Source organism: Sinocyclocheilus anshuiensis, unplaced genomic scaffold, assembly GCF_001515605.1.
Source record: "Sinocyclocheilus anshuiensis isolate Anshui unplaced genomic scaffold, SAMN03320099.WGS_v1.1 scaffold875, whole genome shotgun sequence".
NCBI lineage: Eukaryota > Metazoa > Chordata > Actinopteri > Cypriniformes > Cyprinidae > Sinocyclocheilus > Sinocyclocheilus anshuiensis.
The window spans coordinates 274943-290964 of record NW_015542372.1 but is presented as its reverse complement, the minus strand read 5'-3'; the positions used below and the strand labels follow the sequence as shown (position 1 = coordinate 290964).

General features: G+C 36.8%; 1 protein-coding gene across 3 annotated transcripts; it reads left to right on the top strand.

Annotated features, from left to right (window-relative positions):
- Nucleotides 1–2831: 2831 nt before the first annotated feature.
- Nucleotides 2832–12639, top strand: LOC107692244 (E3 ubiquitin-protein ligase Mdm2). 3 transcript variants are annotated; one of them, XM_016491206.1, is made up of 11 exons: nucleotides 2832–3070; nucleotides 4510–4582; nucleotides 4670–4744; nucleotides 6426–6559; nucleotides 6922–6971; nucleotides 7246–7304; nucleotides 7463–7532; nucleotides 10849–11006; nucleotides 11118–11261; nucleotides 11372–11440; nucleotides 11878–12639. In XM_016491206.1, exons 2-11 carry the CDS (start codon nucleotides 4523–4525, stop codon nucleotides 12490–12492), a joined length of 1434 nt encoding a protein of 477 aa, XP_016346692.1. In that variant the 5' UTR covers nucleotides 2832–3070; nucleotides 4510–4522; the 3' UTR covers nucleotides 12493–12639. The 3 variants fall into 3 exon arrangements, with proteins under 3 accessions (XP_016346692.1, XP_016346693.1, XP_016346694.1); XM_016491207.1 differs by lacking the exon at nucleotides 2832–3070 and adding an exon at nucleotides 4346–4425; XM_016491208.1 differs by lacking the exons at nucleotides 2832–3070; nucleotides 4510–4582; nucleotides 4670–4744; nucleotides 6426–6559; nucleotides 6922–6971 and adding an exon at nucleotides 7114–7164.
- Nucleotides 12640–16022: the final 3383 nt, after the last annotated feature.

Genomic DNA, 16022 nt, shown 5'->3' with positions numbered 1-16022 from the left:
ATGGTCTGTACAACAATAAAACATTTTATAGAAAGTAACACAACTGTTTTCTTTTGTCAGATAGTTCAAGAATGGAATGTTATCTTATCTAGTCGAGTCTAAGTCGTGACTTTTAGGACAAGGGTCAGTGCCTATTTGGCAAAAAGACTTGAGTATCTGTGAAATGGAATGTCAATCATTTGTTCAGTTCATGATGAGGGCTTTTCAACTTGTTTTTCTCTTTTGCAATGCACAGCTGAAACATTAGTCACATTCCAAAGTCCTGTCTCCAGTCTAAACTCTAGATGTTTTTCAGCTTTTTTTGTGTGAATATTAGACTCGTCCTAATTTTGAAAAGGAGGTGGTAAACAAAAATACTGCAAATGATGCTGCTTAAAGGGACAGTTCACCCAAAAATGACCTATTTTCTTCCATGGAACATGAAAAAATATAGTTTGAGTATATTCATAAATATGAAAGAATATATTTTTCAAATGTGTTTTATTCTCTGTACAATTAAAGTTGACACCCCTTTAAGATGATCTGAAAGGTTCATGAAAATGATTTCAATCTGGTCTAAACTGTGTCTACATTTATTTACTTATTTATTATATAACATGATTTATTTTTAAAATATATAATAAATACACATTCATATTAATATATGCTATATAACATTAACAAAGTCTGGTGTCAGTAATTTTTTTTAATGATTTTAAAACAGTTTATGTTCACCAAGGCTACATTTCATGCAAAATTATATTGTGAAATAATGACAATATAAAATTTCTGCTTTGTTTTTGAATATATTTTAAAATGTAATTTATTCCTGTGATATCAAAGCTGAATTTCCAGCAGCCATTACTCCAGTCTTCAGAAATCATTCTAAAATGCTGATTTGCTGCTCAAGAAACATGTCTTATTATTATCAGTGTTGCAAACAGTTGTGCTGCTTAATATTTTTGTAGAAAAAAAAAATGATTTGAGAAGGTTCAGAAGAACAGCGTGTATCTGAATTAGAAATTGTGGCATTATAAATGTCTGTTTCTTTTGATCAATTTAAAGCAGCACTATGTAACTTTTAGCGCTCTAGCGGTTAATAAACAGAACTGCACACATCCCGCGGAAGAACATTCCAACCGGAGCTACTTCTCTAAGTTTATGTCTATGGCGATTCACGCAGGTATGTGTTACTCCGCAGCGGTGACGACCTGACCAGGCTACAATAGTCCAAGTATAAGTACTTATTATAAGTGTACCGTAGTGATTCGGAATAAGACAAAAACGCGGTTTGGAAGATGAATTCATGATGTACTCGCTCATTATATACATTTTGCGAATTTTGAACACAGAAAAAGCTACATAGTGCTGCTTTAAAGCATCCTTGCTAAATAAAAGTATGAAGTATTAAAAACATGTAAAAAGGAAAGAAGCCAACAAGTGCCTAAAAACATGGAACTCCTGGTTAATCCCAGGAAGAAGCACCTCCGTGTGTAGAGAGAATGAACAAAGATGTAATCTATATGGCAATTTTTTTTTTATCAAACATCCATGTGTTGTTGCATATGGAATAAGCATATAGATGAATAACTGTTTCCAAACTTTTGACAGTGCACAGTCTTGAACTTTAATCTTTAGGATTTGCCTTTATCCTTACTTCCATTAATTAAATTAATGGCTTTTCTGATGACTTCAGTGGTCCATGGAATTTCCTCATTATTACAGATGCACAAGCCCAAACATGTTGAGCTTAAAGGAACATGTTGTACTAAAATGAACTCTGAGTCGCTCTCCCTGCATGGGCCCTAAATACATATCCTTTCACAGGACTGTACAAGACATGTTTTCATGGCACAGTCACCTCAACTAGCAACTAGCAAACAGGACCTCCCCTAACTAGCAAGTTTCTGTGTAGTTATGTCATGACAACAAACTCACTTTACAAATGAATATTTTCTGATGTGGATTTCACACACAGCTGATGAATTCCCAGCATTGTCACCAATCAGGTGACTCACGGAATCATAAGAGAAAGAACAGATCATCATTACTCATTAAGAAATCAAAACTGATCAAAGTTCTTTCAGTTAGCACAATAGAATAGAATGCAAAATAGTTCATTAATCAAAGGAGAAATTCATTAACCAGTGGTGATGCATTTAATATCATCATGATTATAACTACAAATGGTAAGCAATTAGTATCAAGTGTTAATGTTTTTGATTAATCTCATACAGTTAAACAATGGACTAAATTCAACCCAAGAAGATTAGGTTTAAACCGAACCATATTAAATACTAAATATAACAAATAATGTGAAAATATATTTTAAAGCTCTTAAAAGCAGGATACACTTCATAAATTGTGTAGAGAGAATGAAAATATATTTTAAAGCTTTTAAAAAGTAGGATACACTTCATAAAGTGTGTAGAGAATGAAAATATATTTTAAAGCATTTAAAAAGCATAATAATGTCCCAAAGTGCTGTTTGTCTCCTAACTTTGTCAAGTATCTTTATCTCAAAATTTAAGTCAATTTCGATTGAGATGTTAATAAATAAATATTTGTCTTTAATTGTTCATTTTCATCAACAGCAATGCGTATTTTCTGCTTACAATAGCCTACCAACAAAAAAAAAGATTTATGTGCAAGCAGAAAATAAATGCAGCTATAGCTAAATTAATAATTTTAGTAGGCCTATTTCGACTTTGTTGTCATATTCATTTTTCATTAATTTCTTACATATTACCTGATAAATGCAGAACTCTGACTAGCCTACTAAAACTTATCCAGTGTGGTTTAATATTGAAATAAGGAATCAACAACTTTGTACAACACAGACAACCGCATACAAATGTCGTGTTAAATATAAAATGAACCTCACATGGTCAAACTCGTTTAATCGCATTAAACGAACAGCAGTAAAACAGCAAATGTAGATAGGACTAATGTAAGTAATATCCAACTCGCCTTCACGTGAGTGTATTGTGTGGTGTTTACGCAGCGCGCTTACGATCGCACTTGCTAGAACATTTCAAATTCAAACAGGCGCCAGTAGAGGGAGTTCGCGACGCTCAACGGTCACCAGCAGGTAAGACATTAACACTCTCAGTTTAGCCTTTTTCGTACTTTCGTACTTTATACACCTATAAAGTTGTAAATATCTGAATAACATTGTCATACGCTCCAGCGAATTAGTTTAACACTGTATGAGGCTTTAATGTCCGTTTAGTCGCCTAAAATAATTTGCCTCAGCCTTGCGTTAAGCGCGGCCTACTGCAGCCTCGGGTTTTCCTGATAGTCCACAGCGGGAAGTAGACACCCAGGAGTGCGGGCGTTTGTGGCGTTGTAAATATAAGTTAGCTTAGTCTTGTCGTTCAAATGCGCAGTGCTCCACATTAGGCAATAATCGTTTAAGTTGTGTATTTAAAACTACTGTTACTATTCTACTTGTAAAGAAATTAAGAAATGTGTATACGTTATATAAGTATATAAATGTATAAGTAACGTTATGTGTATAAATTAGTTATTACGTAAACAAACAACCGCGGCTTATACATGTTTATGCTTTATAACTCGAGGAACGCACACTGCGCACTTTGTGTTGTTATTTGTTACATCATTATCTGTCATACTGAAACTTAACATGTCAAAAGCACGCAAGACGTCAAGCGTTTCATCACACGTAACGTTACATCTCGTAAAACGAACAATATTTACACGTCGATCTGTTTTCATGTTACCTCTTGGGGGAAGACTTTGATGTTCCATGATGATAAGGCTTTACAACATTACTTATGTGCAGCTAATTTGAATGGAGATATTTCCATGCATACAGATGGCAGTTATAAATCCCGAAGACAACAAACTTGAGATTGTTGTGTTTTGCGTGTGTACTGAGCATTTCAAAAAATGAGCATTGCACTGTCGTAGTCCAGAGACATTTGGAGCTTTACTCGAAGGGCATCCGTAGCACTTGTAATGAATAACTTTTAGTCTTTTCGGCTTGAATTTATTTAACCGAGGAGCTAATAATCCACGAGGGTCATCGCTTTGGTCCAAACACTCCGTTATTTCACCTGTTACTGGGCTGATAAGTCTCAAATCCAAGTGCTTAGCCAGCAATGGGCGGGTGTAGTGAGACGGGACATGCCCGGACATGAACACAGAGCCAGACAACTCCGCAAAGATCGTCTACCACCACTAGGCGTCTGAAGGCAGGCAGTCACGCTTTGACATGTCATGCCCGAACCCGCCCTGGACATGATGATCGGTGCGGTGGATTCTAGCCCTGACATGCCTCTCTGCGTCTATTTAAACCATAGACCGGTTCCTAGCCGGCTCCCACTCATCACTACGCCAGAGCTCAAGCACTTTATGTACAGGTAGCAGAGTATATATAGAAGATTCTTTGCTAAAATAGCCAATTTACCTCTATTTGCACAGGTAATGTTCGTTCTTTGCATTTGTACTGAATTGCCTCTAAATTGTTCTATGTAGTCTAACTTTGTTTATTTTATTTTTTTACAGATTAACTACCAATATGGCAACAGAAAGTTGTTTAAGCAGTTCTCAGATAAACAAGGTTGACAACGAAAAACTGGTAATGTAGCATTCAAGGTGTGTCTTTTTGTATTTAATTGCGTTTTTGTACCTTGAAATGACTGAGTTTTATTTATTGTAACTTTAGGTAAGACCAAAAGTGCAGCTGAAAAGCCTGTTAGAGGATGCAGGTGCAGATAAAGATGTTTTCACCATGAAGGAGGTGAGGAGATGTGTTTGCTGACAGCAGTTTAAGTCCATTTTATTTGATATACACTAACATTAAAAAGTTCGGGGTTGGGAAGATATCCTATGAAGTCTTTTATGCTCACCAAAGCTGCATTTATTTGATCAGAAATACAGTAAAAATAGCAATATCTTGAAATATTATGTCAATTTAAAATTGTTTTTTTTTCTATTTGAATATATTTTAAAATGCAATTTATTCCTTTATTTTGAAGAACATTTATTTTAAATAAAAATATTTTGTAACATTATAAATGTCTTTTGATCAAGTTAATGCATCCTAGCTGAATTAAAGGGTTTATTTCTTTAAAAACATACTGACCCCAGACTTTTGAACGGTAGTATACGTGTCATGCTTTATGGCTGTATATAAAAGTGGATTTATGCCAGTTGTTAGTAATGCTGAACCCTGTCATATGTTGTATGCATAATTTTTCATACAAGCACTTAAGCAGTGACACCTAGAGAGTTTTTTAAATAATGAGTTTGTGGTCAAATGCCAGTTGGAGCTTATTACTAGGCCTGTCGCAATAATCAATATATCGACTTGTCGCACAATATATTTACATACCCTCAATAATTTTTGGTGACGCAATATATCGCCCATTATATTTACTTAAATTAATGTCACCATGTTTTGTACATTCCACTTGCGCCTGTGTCTTTTGCAGCTTCTCGTACATAATGTGGTGTAGTCATGAGGTGCTAGTTCAAATTTAAAAAATGCTTCTACAAACAAAGTTTCATCTGCAGATATGGTCTTGTTTAGGGATCTGTGCCTTTGTGCATACTGGACATCTGACTACTGAGTAGTGATTGTTTTTCAGCAATAGTGTGCAACCTTAATTTACAGAGAAAAGAAGGTCCGGGAAAAATCTGTAGATGGAAAAATCTACTTTGCACTTTTTGTTAGAAAATGTTTATTTGCTGTTTTTTAAGGTATCTAATATTTTGATACTCAATTTCCATAATCTAAATATTCTTAAAAATTAAAAGTTTGTTGTCATTTGGAAGTGTGTAGGCCTTCTTGCATTATTATGCTGTGACATTACGATTATATATTCAGTGGCATAAAATGGTCTTAAAATGACAATAATATCGCGTATCGCAATTATTTCTGGGGCAATATATCGCACAACAAAAAGTTGTTATCGTGACAGGCCTACTTATTACTTCTGTAAGTTTTTGATTGGAGGATGATAGAATGTTTTTAAAAAAAAAGGACACGAGTCATTTAGGGTGGGCTTTTTTTTAAAATTAGGCCAGTAAGAAACCACTCAGAACACCTTAGCAACCATGTATAAAATGCACTGACATCATAGCAGTAGCATTTGCATGGGCAAGTGCCATTATTCAACAGTTACAAAATCGAATTTCTAACTTTGATTTGTAGTGTGCAACAATATAGATAATTTGTATACCTTTTTACTCTTGATATTTGATGTTGTTTGAAATATTTTCATCTGTTGTCAACTTTATTGTGATGGTATGAGTCTTTTTTTATGGCTGGAAGTTGTGGTTATCTGACTAACAGGAATGTACTCATCTATATTGAATATTTAAATAACCACATCTTTACCATTCTTTCTGTCAACAATCTGTTTCAGGAAATGGTTTCCCTGTCGATCTCTAAACAACTTCTTTTTCTGTGTTTTTAGGTTATGTTTTATTTGGGGAAGTATATCATGAGCAAGGAGTTATATGACAAGCAGCAGCAACACATTGTTCACTGCGGAGAGGATGCTCTTGGTGCCGTTCTCGGGGTGAAAAGTTTCTCAGTCAAAGAGCCCCGGTGTGTATTGACTCTCTAACTCTAAGGCAGAGCAGCTGTAGCACCAACGACCTCTGGGAATATCAGGGTGGGGCTTTAAAGCAACAGGTGGCAGCTTCCTGGACATTTGACCTACTAACTCTGAAAGGGTCTGTTGTCACCTGTTTAAGATATGAAGTGCCTGCAGAAGTTATTTGGATACCTTGGATACAAATAGGGGGCCAGTGTAGATAAAAAAAGCATGTAAAGCATACACGTTTCTCATATTTGTTTGTTGTTGGTTTTTTTTTTTTTTTTTTTAGAATTGAAAGTGAAATTTGCTATATGAAAATGAAAGTTTCATTTGTAATTTTATCTTTTTTTTTTCTTCTTTTTTTCCTCAGAGCACTCTTTGCAATGATCAACAGAAACCTTGTGACAGTGAAAAATCCAGGTACTATGATTGTTAAACCTTTTTTTTTTTTCTTTGTTGTTGGGTTTTTTTTTTTTTTTAGAATTGAAAGTGAAATTTGCTATATGAAAATGAAAGTTTCATTTGTAATTTTATCTTTTTTTTTTTCTTCTTTTTTTCCTCAGAGCACTCTTTGCAATGATCAACAGAAACCTTGTGACAGTGAAAAATCCAGGTACTATGATTGTTAAACCTTTTTTTTTTTTCTTTGTTTTTATCTGTTGTTTGTGTTAAAACTGTCTGTTTCCTTTTACAGATACTCAGTCTACCTTCTCTGAACCCAGGAGTCAAAGTGAACCAGATCGAGGGCCCGGGGTAAATGTTCTTTTATGCTCACACACTTAGAACCACAGAGTATTGACTCATTCCACAGAGTTGCCCTGGTAGTGCTGTGTTTGTGCTTGAATAGGTTTTATAGAGCCCCTGCTGTGTTTGAGATTGAAGCATGACTGAAACTCCACTGTCTGTTCTAGGATACGGATTCAGACTCTCGCTCATCTACCTCACAACAGCAGCGCAGGAGGAGGAGAAGCAGTGATCCTGGTAAGCGCACACAACACAGCAAAAGACACACCAGCTGTGTCCTGTTGAGTGTGTATGAAAGCACATGCTTGATCAGTTGAGTTAGATAGGATTTCAGATAGAGTTGTTTATTCCAGTGTTGACGTAGTTCCTGTTTGAACAGGAAGGGCTTGTCCATTTTTCTTGCATTTTTCCCTCTCTCTAGCCAGCTGCTTTTAGCTCAGACTGGTACAATTACAGTTGAACTAATGTGTTAATTTTGAAAAGTAAACATTTTAACAAGTGTACTGTCAGTTTGTTTGGATAAATTTTGGCATCCAATAAAATGCCTGTTTTTAGGTTTCACTATTTCAAGCTAGTTTATTTTTTGCGGGAGTTCTGTAAAAGGTTGAGGCTAGAGGTCTGCATTCCCGCGGCTCTCGCGGGACCCGACCAGATTTTTTGCACCGTGGGATTAAATTCCCGAACAAAACGCGGTAGCGGTCGGTAACTCTGGTGTAATTTGAACGAGAGCGGGCGGTCTAACAATATCCCGTTCCTGATGTCTATTTAGAACAGCATATCTGCACTTTATTCTTATTGACCACTGGTACAGCTTGCGCTCAGGACTGTTATGCACGCATGCTTTAAACGTCACACGTTTTATTTGCCTGATCTGTGCGCAGCATGTGCATAACGATGCTCAGAGCAGGCTGAACCTGTGGTAAATATACGGTCCTCAGACAGAACAGGCAGGTTGTCAATGAGTGACAGAGCAGAATAAGGATGGAGCAAAGTGTGGATGCACTTTCATTGAAGGACGTTCAACTTGTTTTTTTTATATTTTGCTTAGCCTATAATTTTAAATGAAAGATGTCCTATTTATTTATTTTTCTCTGCAACACTTTTTCTACTGTGTTAACAGAAAAATGTTAAATGAATTTAGTATTTTGACAAGACAAATAAAAATAGCGTGTCAATGTTAAACGAATTGTATCCTGACAAGAAATAAAATTTTTGTACATTTTTATTTTCTCTGACACTTTTTTCCTACTGTGTTGCATAAAATATTGTGTCTTAAGATAATTCATATAAATTCAAGACTCTTGACAAGACGAATAAAATAACACAATTTTGTGCAGACTACACTTTTATTTGCCAGCCTATCTCTCTTTTTTCAGTAGCGGAAATTTAAATGTGAGATTCTGGAAACGAGCTATAAATTTAGGGTCGGGAAGGGAAGAAAATTATTCTAAGCGGACAGCGGGTGAACAAAGAGTAAATATATAGCGGGAGAGGGTGGGTGCGGAATAGAACCTTGCGGGAGCGGGACTGAAAAAAACAGTCCCGCGCAGACCTCTAGTTGAGGCGACTCTCTTTTTCAAGGACTGTTTATTTTTCCTGCCTTGTATTTTTTGTGAATCATCCAGTATTCATGATGGATCATTTTGTACTATTCTTTCAGTCCTGACAGAGGACTGTATGCGAGTAAACATGTGGTACCATAATGACTGCTCTCTCTGTCACTGTACATCTCAGAAGGAGATCTGAAGGCTGTGCAGAATGTGCTCAAAAGACAATTAGGGTTGGGTACCGAACTCGGTACTTTTAATGGTACCGACTGAATTGCGTCAGTACTACCGAGTACTGATTCAGGTTAAATCAATCGGTGCAAAATTTCGGTACCTGAGAACGCATCTGGGCGCATACGCTACAGAGAGAAAGAGAGACCCTGTGACGTGAGGTCACCCCTGCAACTCATTCAAACAACACACAGGGCAAGCCGAAATGTTCTGAAGTGTGGTTACATTTCTAGGGCCATATGGTTTCTGAGAAAACGCAGACGGGATCATGGAGTCCATTCATAACAACGTAATTTACTCTATAGCGCAGAATGCCACGGAATTCGTCAATTTTGGACGAATAAATCAAAAGTAGCCACTGCCACTTAATTCGAATCGCGATATGAACTAGTGTCTGTGAATATTAAAATGCAAAAAGACGGTTTAAATATGAATCCTGCATGTTCCGCTTGCCTCTGTATGTATGAATGGCGGAAACATGTTTTTTTTACTACACAAATACTGAAGCACGCGTGACGCTCGCGGCGATTTTCGGCTTCTGCGTCTCACTATATGACGGCATGAACACAAAAACTTAAAGGGTTAGTTCACCCAAAAATGAAAATTAGCCCATAAATTACTGGTGTATAGGTGTATATGACTTTCTTCTTTCAGACGAATCCAGTCGAAGTTATATGAAAAATTGTCTTTGATCTTTCAAGCTGTTTAATGCCACTCAGCGGGTGTTGCATGCATCCGTCCAGTACTAACCCTTTAATCTCCAGAGCTGCTGTGAAAGTCACTTCACAAGAATTTTACTGTTTCATTTGAGAAAACTAGCATCATCATACTGTATACACAGAAACTTCATGGCAACCTGTCAAAATAAAAGTATGGTTTAGCATGTAACAGAAATATATTACTCTTGTATTACTTTTGTGCAGTATGATGTACATCTTTAAATATTCCATCTTCTATCAAATAAAAAAAACCAATTAAACGATTTAAAATAAATATTTAATGCCTTCATTTGATTTTCAGAAAAATTAAAACAAGAATTTCTGGGGAAACAAAAAAAAAAAAAGAAAGAAAGAAAGAAAAAAGTTTGTAGGGCCCTATTGTTCAAAATGTTGAAATTGAGACTTTGGACTTATTTTTTCACTGAAATAAATGTTTTTGTAATTACACAGAGAGTAAAGTACCGAAAAAAGGTACCGTTGGGTACCAGCACCGAAATTCAGGTACCGGTACCGTACCGGTTAAAATGTGAACGGTAGCCAACCCTAATGACAATGGCCCATTTTTAAACCTCAGCTATGCACACAAAGGCAGTTTGTTGAGCAAGCAGCACCAGATGCACCATTAAAACAGGGTTATTGCTCTGAGCATTGCCCCTGCTTGGCCCATAAGTGTCCAAAGTTGAGTACATGTAACAGAAACATCAACAAAAAAATTTATTTACACTAATTCAAGCGATTAGTCAACAGAAGAGACAGACGGCTGCACGTGAGTGTCCTGCGTAATACTTGTTTATAGATCTGCTGTTGGAATTATTACTTGCTGCTAGGAAGGAATATTTCGTTTTCTGCCTATTTTAAATGTAAATGTAAATGTAATTCAGTGTACACTTAAGGTTGTGTTTAACAATGAAAAAAGAAACCGATTGGAAATGTTTGTAAAGCCTAGAGAGCAGCGTGGTTCACTTACAGAGCAGCTGCATGTGAAAACCATCAGACGGACACGTAAGAGGGCATGTTCTTGTGTCAAAAAATAACGTTTTTTTTTTGTTTCAATAGAAAGTACTTCAGCCGAAGACGATCCCAGAGAACGCAGGAAGAGGCACAAGTCAGACAGCTTCTCTCTGACATTTGATGATAGCCTGTCTTGGTGTGTGATTGGTGGCCTGCACCGGGAGAGGGGGAACAGTGAGTCTTCGGACGCACAAAGCAACTCTGTAAGTAGCACCTTTAAATGTTCATTCACATTGTTTTGGTTTACCAGCAACTGTAACTTCCTCTGCGCTGTCATTTGGCCCTTTCTAACCAGTGTTTTGTTTGTTTTACAGGATGTAGGTATCTCTCACAGTGAGGGCAGTGAAGAGAGTGAAGACTTGGACTCTGACAACTTTAGTGTGGAGTTTGAGGTGGAGTCCATAGACTCTGACGCCTACAGTGAGAATGATGAGGATTCATTGCCAGGAGAGAACGAGGTTTCAACTCAAACTCCTGTTCTTTTGAGAGAGAGATTAACTGATGGCCTAACTAACCTAACCTGTTTGACGATCCTCAACTCACTGCAGTTCTGTATTTGCTCACTCAGGTGTATGAAGTCACAATCTTTGCTGAGGATGAAGATTCGTTTGATGAGGATACTGAGATATCTGAGGCAGTATGTAGCATTTTAGTACCATAACCTGATGTTTTTCTAAGTGGGACGAAAAAAAAAAAAAAAGAAATGGACATGCGTTTATCTATCAGGATTAGATTAGATTGTGAAAGAAAAAATCTTTAGTGAGTCTGCCAAAAAGGGCAGCTGATTCAGAGATGCCGCAAGTTATTACATTTTGTTGAAAGATTATGATGACATTTTTGCATGATTCAACCAGGAATGTGTATTAAGAAATTGCATGCCATGCTGACTTTAATGGGACCATATTTTAAAGTTTTATAGAGTTATCTTTTCATTGAAAGTCCAAGGATTTGCACCAAATCCAATTTTTTATGACCATTTCCATTCTTTCTCTGACCCACGGATTTAAACAGGATCTTTTATTTCAAAAAAGCAAGAAAAATCTATTAATCTAAAATAAAAATGTGTTCACTCAGGACTACTGGAAGTGTGCCGAATGTAACGAGCTCAACCCTCCTCTTCCTCGGCATTGCAAAAGCTGCTGGAACGTCCGACCCGATTGGCTTCCAGAAACACACTCCAACATGGAAAACACCTCCACTAACACTCAACCCAGCACAGAAGACACCTGCATCACCACAACTCCCAGCTCAACCTCACATGACAAACTGCTTCCTTCCAAACCCTCAAGCCCTCTTCCAGAAACAGACGAAGGAGTGGACGTACCCGACGGCAAGTGCTCGCAATCTCCTGTCGCCGCTAAAGACGAGCTTCTCTCCACTGCCACCGGCTCTATGACTGACACTCAGACCTCGTCATCGCAGCCCTCAACCTCCTCTGGTGGGGGCAGCAGTCAGGAAGAGACCCCAGAGCTAGAGCGCTACAATAGCCTAGAGGCCTGCCTGCCTGCCACTTGCCTTGAGCCCTGCGTCATCTGTCAAAGTCGCCCCAAGAATGGCTGCATCGTCCACGGAAGAACTGGACACCTTATGGCTTGCTACACTTGCGCCAAGAAATTAAAGAACCGGAACAAGTTGTGTCCGGTGTGCCGAGAGCCCATTCAGTCAGTTGTATTGACCTACATGAGCTGAGACACAGCAGATATACCTCTTCTCCCCTCCTCACATGAAGTTTGGGATTGCTCATATTGCCATGTCTTATAGTTCTAAAACTTTTGCGTTCAAATTCAATATTTGTAATATGTTTCTTATTGATTAATAAACTGTATTTATGACTCACCAAGCGAGGTTTTCACTCACATGCTGTGTAGGAAATTCACAGATCTCTGTTTTAAAGGTTGAGTTTAAGAGCTTGGAATTAAAACTACCACTTATGAACTTGCAGACATTCTGTATACATTTTATCAGCTACTAGAAATGTTTGTTGTCATTTAATTTATGTACATGCTTCTGTTTCATGTTAATTTAAGTTCTTTGCTGCACTGAAATGTGTTCTTGAGCTGTAGCTCTTAAGACACCCCTTTAAAATTGTTCCTCTTGAAGGAAATGTTCTTCTGCATCATTTTCTGCTGCAAAGACTCATTTTCTCTGAGTGAGGCATAATAAATGGATTATTTTGAGGCTCTTCTGCTTTTTCAGTACAGTTGCATTTCTGTCTTTCTGCCAACCTTTTTGAATGTTGTTCTTGGTTTCCTAAATGTTGGATACGTTTTTTTTTTGTTTTTTTGAGTAGCCGATTGGCTGCAAGAAGGTGGTTTAGGTGGCTGGTGTCATTTTCCTGTGCTGTTGTTTGTTGGGTAGTACACAGCGGTCTCCCAGAGAGAGCTTTGGTTACTAGGGACCCATTTTTTACTCAATATCAAGAAACGTGTTCTGACTTGTTTTTCTCTAATAGCAACCTGGTACAAACATAAAAAAAAATCCACTTTTTTTAACACAAGCACTTCTACAATGGGAATCTGTTGTGTAGTTGGTAAAAAGGAGCAGCATGGCGAATCATTTGTACTCTATGGTAGTCGTGAGCGTTGTGCACCTATTTAATCATCTTCTATTTAATTTGCTTTAGGAAGAATTCATTTTGAAATTTTACTTAGTGCACTTTCATTAATTCATTAAAATGTTGACATGCTGCAGAAGACATACTTTTTTTTTGCGTCTAAAAACATTTCAATGGATTGATCCATTTGTTTCTGCAAGATATAGAACAAAACTCAACTCGCATGTGTTACTAAATTTGAATTGTGCCTAATAGTAGCAACATGTCAAATGAACCTGCAAGTTTTATGCTGTTAGATCACGCCTCCACGCCAGACATAGCAGATCCTGTCAGAAAATACGACTAGTCAGCAAAATTGTCCAATACCCAAAACCTGTAAAGAGCTAGTCTTGTCTGCTACCCAAAACTATTAACAGTCTTCTATCAACCAAGAAGCTGACTGAGTAAAGGCAGTGAAGAGCAGATGCAGGAGATGAAATGATAAAAAGGAGACAAGTTTATTGAATAATCTTAGTTGTGTACAGAGGCATTTATTTTGAAAGATGAAGCTCGCGATTATGGTAAGGGGCGTTACATTTCCGACGAGTGCTTGCGGTGTTCGGCCAATCACAATGCACTGGGTCAGCTGGCCAATCAGAGCAGACTGCGGAGGGACTTTGTAGAAAACGAAGCGTTTGAGAGAGGCGGGGCATAGAGGACCTACAATAATGTACAGTATTTGAAAAATAATGTGTTTTTTGAACATTAAAGCATGCCAACATATTCTGTTACACCAAATACACAAAATAATGATCTTTAAAAAAGCACCATATGACCCCTTTAACAAAAATCTCTAATAAAAGTCGCTGAAAAATGATTTGCCATCTGCCAACACCTGTTAACTGTCAATTGCTAAATATTTCATTTTTCACATTGCTTCAACAAGTTTGTTCTAGGAAACTGACTGAAGATCCCGTATGTGTTCAGAATCTCATCATATCTGTTGCTTGGAGCTCATATATGTTTATAGTTCCAAATAGAAGATTAATGTTTTTCACATTTAATCGCAATCCAAAGCATGTAATTAAAATACTTTAAAGAAATGTGTTTTTTTTTCTAATAAAATCATTTATGTTGCATCTGTAGGCATTTGAGGGGTTATAAAATCTCATTGTGCTCAACTTTCTTTAAATGCACTTCAAAGAAAATGTTACACGGACAGAATTTCAATCAAGTTAATAATTCTGAGATCACATATTCATTTTGGTGTGAAAGAACAATAGCCTACTGTTGAAAAAATCTGGGGTCATTATGATTTTTAAAGATTAAAGATAAAGGTTTTTGAAAGAAATCTCACCAAGGCTGCAGTTATTTGATCAAAAATATAGGCTAGTAAAAAGAAAAAAGTAATTTAAAAGTAAAAGTAAAAAGATTTTAAACAACTGTTCAATTTTAATATATATTTAAAAATGTAAATGATTCATATGATACAAAGCTGAATTTTCAGCAGCATCAGTCTTCAGTGTCACATGATCCTGACCCAAAACTTTATTTATTTATTTATTTTAAATAGCCTAAATGCGTTTTGTCTTGACTATCTTTTCACTATTTCATAATTAAATTTTGAAAAATATCTGTTTGTACAATTTTTGTGCAATGTCCTATTTGCAGCTTATATGTGAGAGTCTGCCATTATGACTTTAAGTATTTTACAGCAGTAGGCCTATGTATTATTTCACTATTGTGCCATCTGACACCTATCAGATATCAGAAACAGCTTTTTAGCCATTTATATCTAGCTACTGAGCCTTTAATCTGATAGTTCAGATCAGATCAAGAGCAAATAGTAACCGTGCACAAATTAATGTCATCAGTGTGTGCTCATCTAGATGCTTTTAAAACTGGAATAAGGCTCCACAACTGGGAACATGAACCTGAAAGTATTCAAACCCCTTAATTTACCCCCATATTTTGCAGTTAAAATGCAAGAAAACGAACAAACAAACAACAACAATAATATTAAAAAAAATAATAAAAAGAAACGAAATGTGTCCCAATCATCCTGTAACCTCAGGACAGATTCATTGCACCACGTCCTCTTTTAAAAATCAGTCTCAATGCATTTTAGGACATTTTGAGGTTACAGGGAGGAGAAATCTTAGTAAAATAATAAAAACACTGGCGGCTATATGTCACTCATATTTTGTAGAGTGCTTGTAGGTCCATAGCGCGACAAAGCATTTTCTCGAAGCGATGCAAATGAATCTTTCATGTGTGCTCATATCCAGTGACACATTGATGCTGTCAGTCTGCCAGAGTTTTCTTCCCCGCAGATGTCATTCAAATCTCAGAGACGCTACATTTCAAATATTAACTCTGCTCCCAGGTTCAGAAAACACACGTGAAAAACTGCAGCATAGGATTTGCTCTATATTGTATGAGGCGCCTGACTTACTTGAACTCTGAGGCGAGGAGTTCAAGAGTTACGCCGCAAGAGGGCCCTGTGACACTTCCTTCTCTTACCACATACACATTCTTCTCATTAGTAGTCCACCCTAGCACAATAATTTGTGCCTCCTATTTGAAAGCATTAGTATAATCAATAAGTAATTCAAACAACGAACTATATTTTCACATGGCAATTAAAGAATCATCTTTTTTCTTTATTTATGAACTGGTAGGATTG

Bases quoted from the DNA above. Each gene is read 5' to 3' on its own strand.
- LOC107692244 (XM_016491206.1), top strand. From the start codon at position 4,523: ATGGCAACAGAAAGTTGTTTAAGCAGTTCTCAGATAAACAAGGTTGAC. The intron at 6,560-6,921 runs GTGTGTATTGAC...TTTTTTCCTCAG, and splicing joins TTCTCAGTCAAAGAGCCCCG to AGCACTCTTTGCAATGATCA. The intron at 7,305-7,462 runs GTAAATGTTCTT...TGTCTGTTCTAG, and splicing joins AACCAGATCGAGGGCCCGGG to GATACGGATTCAGACTCTCG.